This window comes from Rhinopithecus roxellana, chromosome 2, assembly GCF_007565055.1.
Source record: "Rhinopithecus roxellana isolate Shanxi Qingling chromosome 2, ASM756505v1, whole genome shotgun sequence".
NCBI classification, from domain to species: Eukaryota; Metazoa; Chordata; class Mammalia; order Primates; family Cercopithecidae; genus Rhinopithecus; species Rhinopithecus roxellana.
Genome location: NC_044550.1, coordinates 25709709 through 25722172, shown reverse-complemented (window position 1 = coordinate 25722172; position 12464 = coordinate 25709709). Strand labels below are relative to the sequence as shown.

At 36.6% G+C, this 12464-nt stretch overlaps 1 protein-coding gene across 5 annotated transcripts in view; it reads right to left on the bottom strand.

The window, feature by feature from the left end:
* Positions 1-12464, bottom strand: part of ANK2 (ankyrin 2) — a 501960-nt gene that overhangs the window by 81304 nt on the left and 408192 nt on the right. For all 5 annotated transcript variants that reach the window (XM_030916064.1, XM_030916069.1, XM_030916049.1 and 2 more), the window contains 3 exons: positions 10191-10289; positions 9168-9266; positions 196-268 (listed from right to left, as the gene is read on the bottom strand). In XM_030916064.1, coding sequence (XP_030771924.1) covers positions 196-268; positions 9168-9266; positions 10191-10289 — 271 coding nt within the window. The remainder of the gene's footprint in view (positions 1-195; positions 269-9167; positions 9267-10190; positions 10290-12464) is intronic.

Genomic DNA, 12464 nt, shown 5'->3' with positions numbered 1-12464 from the left:
ATACTAATCAGAACTGCCCCTTGGCCCCTGCTGCCACAGCAAAAGTAAATGTATTGAAACAAAGGTGAAAAAGTGACTTTAAATGTTAAGATTCTGTCATCCACATAACCAGCTTGGTCTCTGAAGAAAAAAAGGGTGACTTGCCCTTGTGTAAGAACATGACAGGTGCCATAGAAGATTGAATAGAAGTCTTACCCTCTTCATCAGAAACATCAAGAACCTCAGTCATCGTCTCAGGAACATTTAGTTTGTGTTTTTCTGTAATAGTCTGGAAAAACAAAAATCATTAATGTTCAAGTTGAAACCAAAAGTAAACAAAAGATGAAAAGCATCACATAGGAGGCCACGCTCAACAGCAGCAGCAAGCCATTGAGCCTTGACTACGGCATCTTTCCCACGTGTATATTTTGGAAATTTGCTTTCATGAAAACTCATTTGTTCTTTTTGAAGATAAATGATCATTTACGCCAGAGAAGTTGTACAAGAGACAGTTCATTATTTTGAGTTCTCATTTGAAAAATAAATTCTTAGCAATTGTATTATTAATAATAATTAGTTGTATTGAGAAGGCAGAATTGATGTTTTCAAAGCTTCCCTAAAATGAACTAAGCGATGTTTCCAGAAAAGCTTTAAAAAGAAGCAATGAACATATGCAATATATTAAAAGCAAAGCCATTAGAAAAGAAGCTGTAAATAATGTGAAAGATATAAACTATTTGGGCAGAAAATATGACACATCTTTTCTGGGATCAGAGGATCAAATCATCTCTTTAATATTTCACTGGGTTACAGTTCTGGTTTGTTGCTTATTTGTCTTACGCAATAGCACTCCAAGGTTGTCAATCCACTGCCTTTTGTTCCTAATGTAAAGTGTAAGGTTAGGAGACAAGGAACTGAGGTTAGCTGCCTGGGTTCAAATTCTAACTTCATCACTTATTACCTATAAGGCCTTAGCAAGTCCCCTAACCTATCTGTGCCTCAATTTCCTCAACAATAAATAAAGGATAGAAAAGTACTTCATAAAATGGTTATGAAGATTAAATGATGTAATATATGCAAGAGCTCTAAAAATAGTGCTTGGCATATGGCGGCACTCCATAAATATTAGCTAGCATAATTTATTATGATTATTGTAACTCAGTATTAAATGCATCTTAAAAGTGAAGAGCCTCTGGACTTTTATAATCGTTCATGCACTCAAGGAAAATTTTGAATGTCTACTGCATGCTTGGCACTATTTTAGACATGAAATGTATCAGTGATTTTTCAAAATAACAGAAGTTAGACATAGCGACAAATACTGCATAATCTCACTTATATGTGGAATCTAAAAAACTCATAGAAGCAGAGAATAGACACCTGGTGGTGACCAGGTGTTGGAGAAGGAAGGGGGAGGAGCATTTGGGAGATGTGGGTTAAAAGATACAAAATTTTAGTTAGGAGAAATAAATTCAAGAGATTTATTGTAAAACATGGAGACTACAGTTAATAACAATGTACTGTATACTTGAAAATTGCTGAGAGTAGATTTTAAGTGCTCTCATCACAAAAAAAAGGATATGTATGTGGAGGTAATAGATATGTTAATAAGCTTGATTTAGCCATTCCACAATGTGTGTGTGTGTGTATGTATGTATCAAAACATCACATTGTATACAATAAATATGTATAATTTTTATGTGCCAACTAAAATAAATAAAAGACGTATGTACCCCCAAAAAACATAAAAATCCAAATCTCATGATTTTGAGCATCACCTAAAGACTACTGAGTCTCAAATTCAAACCTTCAGTTTCTGTAGTGAAAATACATTAAGGGCATCAATTGACACTGTCATGGACACTTTAAAAGAAAATGAATCCCTTGACATAAGAGTAGCATCTTCAACTAAAGCCACCAAAGTACAAAAAATAGGTTGTCTAGTTGTTTAAGCTTTGACATAGACATTAGAGAATTGTTTGAATGGCTATAATGAACCTATCATCAATTATTTTCTTTCCAAAAGCAGTAGATAACTTCAAATATATTTACAAAGAAATTCAACTGGTTAATCAAATTTCACTGAGCAACTCTGACTATATACATATATAATATCTGTGTGTTAAGGGGAAGTGATCATAATGTGATACTGCATGAGCTTTTTGGTGGCTCTTCATTTTCTTCAGGAAACTGACTAAACTGGCTCAGAAGAGCCCTGTGATTCAGTAAAGAGGGAGAGGTAGCAAGGCTCATCTCTCATTCCATGCTACAATCGTGTTGAGCTGCCTTTATTTTGACAGGTCATGTTCTCTCATGCCTCTGAGTTTTTCCACATATTCTCTCATTTACCAGAAATCTCCTTTCCCCTCTTCTCTTGGCTCAGGTTAGATGTGACTTTCTTGGAGAAACATTCCCTGATCCTCCCCAGTGAATGTCTTTGTTTAACTGTGTTTATCTGCTGCTATGTACTCCTAGAGCATCGTGTGTGCTGTGTCATACACTACGCACTGTGTGTGCCCTCTCTGCTTATCTGCCTCCACATGAGAGTGTGAGTCATTTAAGAGGAAGATTGTTTCCACAGCATCTGAAACATAGCAGGAGCTTCTCAAAGTATATCAAAAACTTGGTAATATCAAATTATGCAAAAAATAAATTTAAAATCCACATCATGACGAAATGGATTGTCTTTGGGTGGAATTTTAGTTAAAAGACAGGAAGAAACAGAGGAAGTAAAGAAAGTCTCCTGCTACTCACATGAAGGCACCATTGGAGACAAGGGTTGTAAATTCAGCTTGCCTGCATATTTCTAGAGATGTTTAAATAGTTTTATTCAGTGTTTTATTCACTGAAAGCAAACTAAATGCTGCAGGAAAAACAAAAGTATCCATCCAAAAATCTGGAGAATAGTGGTGGTTGATAAATATTTGTTGAATGAACAAACTCAAAAAGACTATTATAATATAACATTTGATTATTACTTTATTACAAATTTTAATTTAGAAATTTAACACCAATAAATTATAGCCTATGTTCTGTATCAGTGGTATTCAACTATAGCTACATATTACAATTATTAGAAAAAATTTTAAAAATATTGTTGCTTGGGTCCCATCGTGGACCAATTAAATCAAAATCCATAGGGATCGGGCCCAATATAATAGGGACCAAGGTATTTTTTAAAGGTTCCTTAGGTAGGTTTATTGTGTAGCTCAATTTGAGATTCATTTTCCTGTATTAGGGAAAGTGTATAAATTGCAGGAAAATGATTTGCATTTAAAATATAACATAGAGACTACCCTACTATGACATCTTATTCAACATTTTTTTTCTTCTTTTTTTTGAGATGTTGTTTCACTCTTGTTGCCCAGGCTGGAGTGCAATGGTGCGATCTCAACTCACTGCAACCTCCGTCTCCCAGGTTCAAACGATTCTCCTGCCTCAGCCTCCCGAGTAGCTGGGATTACAGGTGTGCACCACCACACCTGGCTCATTTTTGTATTTGTAGTAGAGATGGGGCTTCACGATGTTGGCCAGGCTGGTCTCGAACTCTTGACCTCAGGTGATCTGCCTACCTCAGCCTCCCAAAGTGCTCGTATTACAGATGTGAGCTACTGCGGCTGGCCTTTATTCAACTTTTTGGAAATACTTAAAAATGTGAAAGGATGTCTACTATATTAGACTGTATTAGAAAGTTAATTTTTGCAGAAATGTTTTAGAGTATTTGTTCTTCATAGTAAACATTTCATAAGGAGATAATTCTCTGTTTGAAAACAATTGCTGGAGATACTTTTTAAATGATTAAGTTTCATTGCCTGGTCATCTCAGTTTCTATTTTCAGGTGCTGATAATGGGACTATATTTTCTTTGTACTTATTTGTAAGAGTGGAAATAATAATCAACTTCAGTTTGGTAACTGAATGCTATCAGAATTATCAGCAAATATATGTGGCAACAGAAAAAGTAATACACTGTGATCACATTGGTGACTGATATTTTTCTGTATAGATATTAAAAATGGCCTCTATATACAGTGTCATAAATATAATACCATTTATACATGAGATGGTATTTGACCTTTAGAAGGCCATCAGTGAATATTTGTTGAATGGATGGCAAATAAGTAGTCCTACATATGTATAATGTAACAAGAAATGAATACATATTTTCCTTTTAAACTAAATGTCCTTTGAAAACTTGATTATTTAAACATAAACATGGTTTTACGCACCTACCTCTGAACAGTACATAGAGAACAAAGCTATAATGAAATTATCATGGACATCTCTTTCAGCCACAGAATCCAATATACTATGGTCAAGATTAGAAATTACTTTAGAAGTTAAAATGAGTAGGATACTAAGTACAAGATTAATGGGATATAATTAAATTAGATAATATGGCAAAAGAAATAGTATGTAATAGATGGAAGAGAGATTTAATAATGAATTTATATTGTTAATCACGATATGAAAAATGTAGAAAATAAAGTAGGAGTTTTTAACATTCTGCTTTACAAATAGTAGTCAATATCTGATTTGTTCTATGCAAAAGAAACCGTGTGTTTAACTGATCTTCACTTAGCCAACCCTCACTCAGGCAATCCTCCTGGTCAACAATTGCATTTATATCACATAATCACTAAGCCACTACAGCATACTGAGTAATCTTGGTTATGATGCCACCTTTTAATGCCCACATCCATGGCTTCCATCAGTAAAGTTCAAGCTAAACTTGTTTTTGTTTCTAAACATATTTATACCAATCACACATATTAATATAACTTTAATAACTAAATTGAATATTATGTGAATACTGGTTTTTTTTCTAGAAAAGCTAGGGTAGATGCTTTTTAAAGTGCCACCACTCCTGGCTAATTTTTGTGTTGTTTTATAGAGACAGGGTTTTGCCATGTTGTCCAGGCTAGTCTCAAATGATCCACCATTTTGGGAGGCCAAGGCACCTGCCCACCTACTACTCCCGAGTAGTCCCTGTTACTCTGAAAGTCGAGGTGGGAGGATCACCTGAGGTGCAGTGAACCATGATAGCACCACTATACTCCAGCCTGGGCAACAGCGTGAGATCCTGTCTCCAAAAAAAAGAAAGAACAGGAAAGTACACAGGACATATAAATATCATATAAACATAAACATTATAGCATGTATATATACATAATATAATATGTATTGACATTGTTTGTGCAAGAATGGCAATTTAACTTCTAACCGATGACCTATATTTGCAGAATCATTTTGGCTCTGCCTCAAAAGGTGCCAAACGACTTTACAAGTATTTATTGTATTGCCATTTTTATGGCTCCTATTTTTAAAATTTTTACATTTTTGTGTATACATAGTTGTACATACTTACGAGGTACAAGTGATATTTTGATATAAACATAAGTATAATGATCAAATCAGGGTAATTGGGATATCCATCACCTCAAACATTTGTCATTTCTTTGAGCTGGGGAAATTCCAAATCCACTTCTCTAGTTATGTTGAAATACACATTTTAGTTAACTCTAGTTAGCCTGTTGTGCTGCTTAACACTAGATCTTACTCCTTCTATCTAACTGTATTTTTGTACCCATTAGACAACTCCTCTGTATCCCCTCCTCCCCTGATTTTCATGTTAACTGACCTGTGGCATCAGGTAAGATTTAGGACTTAGAATATTCACATTTTCTGCAGTTTACTTAAATATTCCCTAATGATCAAATAATAACATAATATAATATTTTTATTTTACTAACTTATTCAGTAATTTATGGTCTGTATACCAATTATATGCAACATAAAACACAATCACTTTAAGATTATACAAATAATAGAAATAATTGATGATGGTTGATCAATTAGTTGAAGGGTGAGTCATATGTCACAGTTCTTCCAAGCTGCATTAGTGAACTGGGCTTGCTGGCTTCTGTCGCCAGAAATGTGTCTCTACCATTCTGATATCCATTCTGGCAAACATATAGTGATTGTAATCCCAGGAGAATGCTAAACTGTCTCATATTCCCTGCTGCATCTCACAAAGTAAAGTTAGAAAAGCAAAGGTTAAGGAAACAAACCACAATTCCAAAATGCCTCAGAAGTTTCTACAGAAGTGGTTTTTCCTTTACAAACTACTGTCTTACTGTGTTCTCTACACGATGACTTTATTCATGCTTCCAGGTAAAGAACTCAAAAGGAAGAATAGGAAAGGAAACTTTCTTCGATCAAAAGGACTACATGGTTGCTCATATGGCACATCACACAAATCCAATTCATGTTAAATTAATATGTCAGTTGTGCAGGTGTAATGCAACTGTTGCATTTAAGCGATGATAATAACGTTAACTTTTTTTAATTTAACTTAACTATTAAGTTGTCTTTTGCACTATCATCAGTAGTTTCAAATTATTTTTAGTGACTGTAGATTTTAGAAAATGATATTGAATGTGAAACTCCACAAAAATCAATAAAGAACACTATTTAAGTGGTTTTTCTTTCTGTTGAAAATTAAGTGAAAACAGTTTCTTCACAAAATTCCTATTGAGCTATTTTCAGCAAAACCAAAGTCAGTTATATCAGAGAGGTTAAGAACATGGGATTTAAGACCCGACAACCTAAATTTGAAGCTTAGATCTGCCCTCAATGACTTTAAAACATATTTTAAAACTTCAATATTACTGTTTTTTAATATCATTAATAACACATTGTGTGGAAAATATATTATGTGGGAAAAGAATGACTGAAAATCTCTTTTCAAAGAGAGGAAGTTTATTGTAAGAAGACTCTCAGAATCGATGAGAGTAAGTCTCTTCTTCCAATCCTTACCCCAAAATTCCATTTCACAAAACAATTAAGATCACAATTATAAGAGAAACCAATTCAAAGAGCAGCAGACAGTGAAGAGAGACCAGCATCAAAACATGTAACCACTAAAACTATCCATTTAGATAACAGAGCTACTTGTCTAGTTCATGTGGACAATGATTTCTCAGTGTCCTAACTGAAAGCAGAAATGCTGTTATGTTTTCTGTTTTTATTGGCTTTTCACCTAGAAACGTGAATTCTAAGTATAGTGACTTTTGATGGAGCAATGCTCAGCTACAGAATGTAGAGAATAATAGTTACCAGAAAAGAAAGCTCAGAGGGTTCTAAAAGGAAGTTTCATCCCCCCTTCTTCTCCAGAGCTAGATGTGGTAGAGAGATGATCTTGTCTCTGACTTCTGACAAGGACACTGAGAACTTACTCAGAGACAGCAATTACAGTATTTAGAGACAAACCAGAGAATGCTTATTTGCTCCTTTTTAAATAGAGATCTTTGTTTGAAGTCATTCACCTGAGTAATATCCACAAACCCAAGATCTCTTTGAAACCAGACATATAAGTTCCATAGTTCTGTTGTATAAAACATGAATTTATTTTCTTACCAAGCCTGATTCTCGTTCTCTACTCTCATGACACTGAAGTTGCTGGTGGGAAGGAGTAATGTTTTCACCACTGATAACTCTTCAGCACTTAGCACAGAACTTAGCACATATTTTATGCCCAGTAAATAATAAAGGAATAAATCAGTTAATGAAATGAATGGAAGCAAAGTAGGTACAAGATAACAAGAGATACAAGCTTGCCATCTAGTGATAACTTGGTAAAATAAACATACATTATTCCCAGAGCAGGGAAAAGCTAATAAAGTTGAGAGAAAACATGACTTCTAATGGCAGAACAGGTGTGCTTGGCCAATTTTGCCACTAGAGGCTTCATGTATTGTGATGTACACATTGTTTTAAAGATATCAAGTGAAGTGGCATGTATGTGTAGGCCCTTAATATGAAGATATTCCTGGTATAAGAAATCATAAAGTAAGAAAAAACTATTAAATATAGTGACCTACAAGTATGGTGTCAGGCAGTGACAAGACCTGTTTTTCTTTTATATAATTTATAAAGCTGTACTTTAAATCTTTAAAAATATTGTGGTGCACTGGCCAAAGGTTTTAAGATTCTGCCTCAGAAAACAAGGAGTGCTATTCTCTCCCATCTAAATTCAGTTTGTGTCTTGAAGCTCATTAATAAATCATAGGCCACTCTGCTTAAAACTGCACATTAAACCAACTGTATTCCATCACTTCGATGTATGTCAACAGGAACGTACTGTCAGCCTGAAGAACAAAATTCCTTTCTTTTTCCTCACATCTGTCAAAAAAACAAGCATTTCAAACTCTATATGCATTTTTAGTTTGGAGCATTTACTAGAACCTCCTTCAGAATTATTTATTCATTTGTGGTCTTACTGTCTTTGAAGAGCTTCTCATGTCTTACTGTTCCTCTACTTTTCTATGTTATGAAGATAAATTAAAGAGCTATTCTTTAATTCATGCTTAAAGTAGAAAGTTAGTGAGTGAATAAATGCAAATGTAACAGCACTTCCACTTTCAGGTAGGAGCCCCCTCTCAAGAGGCCTCCTTTAAACTTTGCTCCCACTGAATGGTACAGGAGCATTAGGACTCAGTATTATCATGGTCTTTACTCTTCTAGAGCTTCTCTAGCAGAGGCCAGTAATAATCACTGATTTGTCATGGAGAGTCAGCAGTTGTATTCAAAACAGAGAAAATAAAAAATTTAAAAATATACGTTTTTACTATACAGGCACAATTTACCTAGTAAGCACAAGGAATTCTCTTTTTGAATGAAAAAATAATAATCAGAAATAAGATGCAAAGTAAGGATGAATTGCTCTCACTGGGAGTTCATGTGATCCAGTCATGAGCACAGTGTTGGGAGGAGCAGGGTCTTTCCAGAGGCTGGCCTGACCTCCTGGCTAAGATAAGAAGTTTGCTTCTTATCTTAGTGGAGTGTGTTACCGCTTTGCCAGCGGTAGGTGTCATACACAACTAAAGGAAAAGGGCAGAGGAGCCAGAAAATAAGAAACCAGTCACAGAAAAAAGGAATTAAATCTTATAAAACTATATTCACACATTTTATACGGATAGATGCTGAGTAAAGGAGGCTGAAGCCCTGTGTTCCTTGTGTGAATTCACTTACTTCTGCATACTCCTATGTATGTGCTACAATACATTCAACTAAAAGAAGTTCAAAACTAAAAGCCCCAAACATCTTGTGAGTGAAAAAGTACTGTACGTGTATTTAGTTTGAAAACGAAGATAACAGGGCTGAAGCTAGTCAGTCACTTATACTCACTGTGGTGGTGGTGGTGACCTCCTCGGTCACAACCTTCAGGGTGTCGACCACGGAGATGTAGCCCAGACGCTTAGCAATCGCCAAGGCAGTGTTGCCATTCTGAGGAGAGAGTGAAAGAAAGAGAGTGAGAAATAATAGAGAGGACTGCGATGTGAGCCAATGAGCTCACCCGCTGCTCTGCATGAGCCAGCATTTCCTTCCAAAACAAGGCACAGCTTAGGAAAATCACTAGTTTTTACCATTACGTCTAAATCTGTCTTTGTAACTTCTTCAGACTATAGCCCAGGTCACCATGGTAACACAACAAGCTTGCATCTGCTTGCTCGTTTTAATAAGAAGCACTTGACGCTTTAACCCTAAGGTTGTCAAATATCTTCTACAAATATTGTATTGCGCTTAAGAAAGTGCCTCACGACGCCTCCAAAACCTGTTAGCAAGTACCAGGTACACTCATCCCTTATCAGAGGCTAGGCCATCTGCTGCAGGTAAGATGTTACCGTAGGGAACACGGTAACATATTTAGCTACAGCTGTGCAGAAACTCACTGTGCAGTAAAATAACACAAGCAAGCAATTCAGGCTGCATCCAACCCAGGCCACTCGGGATCCCAGTTCGTTTAATTGCACCGCTTAGTTTACATTTCAATGGCTCCACAACCCATTGAGCTTTGTTTAAGCCAGCAGCTCCCTTACTGTGCTCCCTTAAGAAGGCGAGGGGGGTCAGTTCGTGCTCACATCTGAGAGCCAGCTGTAAGCAGAGCACGTTCCAGCAGTCCAAGAGGAGGGCCCCCCTCTCCAGAGAGAGCCAAAGAGTCAGGCTGACTGCTTTTCCTCCCAGGGCAAGCACTTCTGGGGAAGTCACACTGACTTCTAGAAAGTCTGCCCAAAAATCTGGGGCTTTCCAGAGTCCAGGGGGCTTATTTAAAGAGGAGGAATCTGACCTCACTCAGCTCATACACGAAGCCACCAGGTCAAGAGAGGAAAAAGAAGAAAGCGTGGTGAGGGGCAGTGGCGTCTGCCTTACCGCGGTGGTGGCGTTGGGCTTGGCCCCATGCTGGAGCAGGACGTTGATGATGTGCGTGTGACCCTGCTGCGCGGCCTGGTGCAAAGGCGTGTAGCCGTTCTGTGGAGGACAGTGGTGGCGGGCCCAGCACCCGATTTGCAGAGGGAGAGGAAAATTAGGTTAACCTTCATTTTGAATAGTCTTATTTACAACAAAACCATCACAGATGCTTTATTTGGAGCCCAAGATTATCAACAACCCATTTCTCAGCAGCAAACACTCCCTCACACCTTATGGTCTGCTAAGCAAAGAGAAGAGACCAGCTGATGAAACAAACTTAACAGACTCCAAATGATAATTATTAATACATTTTAACCAGTTAGCATTAAAAAGGAGGGCTCCCTTAAGAAGGTGAAGGGGGTGGGTGCAGTCAACTTCTGCTCACATCTGAGCTGAGAGGAGAGATTTAAAATAAGAAAGAGCATTATCCCTGTGATTTCTTCCCTGGGAAACAAGAGTAAAATTGTTTTTAACTGAAGGCTGCAGAGGGTCATATAAACCACTGCTCGTTCATCATGATGCTCCCAATTATTAACCTTTGGCTTAGCTTTAGGGATTCTAAATCATTGAAAGTAAATCTAAATCTTACATTCCTTTCCAAGAACAGCTTTTCTCCCCATTTCAGACAAGATGAAACTGAAAATAAGAAAGTTAAGTAATTTCCCCACAATCGGGCAAGGTTCAGATCCTGTGCAGAAGACCATGGCAGCCAATGGCTACCAGACAATGGCTATTATTTATTAAAATCCACCTGCTTCACTTCTCATAAAATGTTATCTATATGTTTCAGACCCAATTGTCCTGAGCTTTAGGTTCTGAGTGGCGCTTTCACACTCTAAGCTTTTAAGTGTACATATCCCTTTCATCCAATGTCACTGCTGCCCTGTGAGCAACATACTTGCTTGTCCTGTCTACTATATATGTGGATGCTACATGATTTCTTCTATAAATTCACTGCACTCTGTCTGCCCATAGGAACATGCCCATATGTATCAGGGTCTTAAGTGTGGCACATTCTCAGCTCTGTCATGTTGGAAGTCTTACATCTCCTTATAAATCCCTACAATCGGATGACCCCAGGAAACCTGAAAATATAAATCAATTACAGGGACTCCAGGAAGCCTTTGGCTATTACAGGGACTCTGCTGTCAAATCAAATAATCCACAGACATTTAAGGAGAATACACTAGGTGACACTTCTTTTCGTAAAAATTCTTCCTTTTCATTGTGTTTACATCCATTAAATCCACTGAATTTAGTTCATCTCTTTAATATCAGCCAAGTTAATTCATTCGACACCTTTTACTAATCACACGCTATGTGCTAAATAACTTAGCATGTAAATAAATAAAATAATATATCACTATAATATATAAATAAATGTAAATTCTCTATAAATATATGTAAATTAATAATGCCAAATCAACATTCTTGCCCTCAATAGATCAGTGGACATTGTGGCCACAAAAATGTTCCCCAGCCCTGATTTAATCTAACCTTTACCTGAAATCTCCAGTGAGGATATTTGCCAGGGAAGTCTGGAGCAATTCAAAAGTGTTTACATAAACATTTGGTTGATTCTTAATCCACTGTCATAGGCCCATCTGGCCAGGAGCTCTAGACCCAGTGCTACCAATTATTTGCAGACCCTTAATCCTCTCTAAGCCCCAGTTTTCTCACTTGAAAAATGAAAATGGCCAAGATTTCAAGTTTGACGAAGGATCAGATAAGTTGCTCTTGAATATGCTTTCTTTTCTAGCTTTGAAAATTTTAGCAAACACTTTGGTGTGTGTGTGGTTTTTTTCTTTTTTTTCCTCAGCGAAGAGCTCTATAATCTTCAGTGTCTTTATTTTCATGTGCTGTTCTAAACCCTCTTCACAAATTAAATATATGATTAACCAGGTCTGGTTTGTCCCAAGCTGCTGTAACAGGGTTTCATTCTAATTTTAAGCAATGAATAGTCATAAAACAAGTTCATTCAGCCAAATCTTTTATACCACATCATGAGAGTTTACAGAGTAAAGTTAATATATATGTTTACATTTTTAAAGCAATGAATCCATTTTTAGTAACTACAGCTACACATAAGATATGAGGAAGAAAACCTAATTCCTTTCCCAAAGATGCCATTTTCATGTGAAAAAAAATCTGAAGAGTTTATTAAAAGACTGTCTTTTGAGGTTTGTATCTATTTCCCTGAAGATATGTGGTTCCAAATGTAACAGTGCAAGCAAC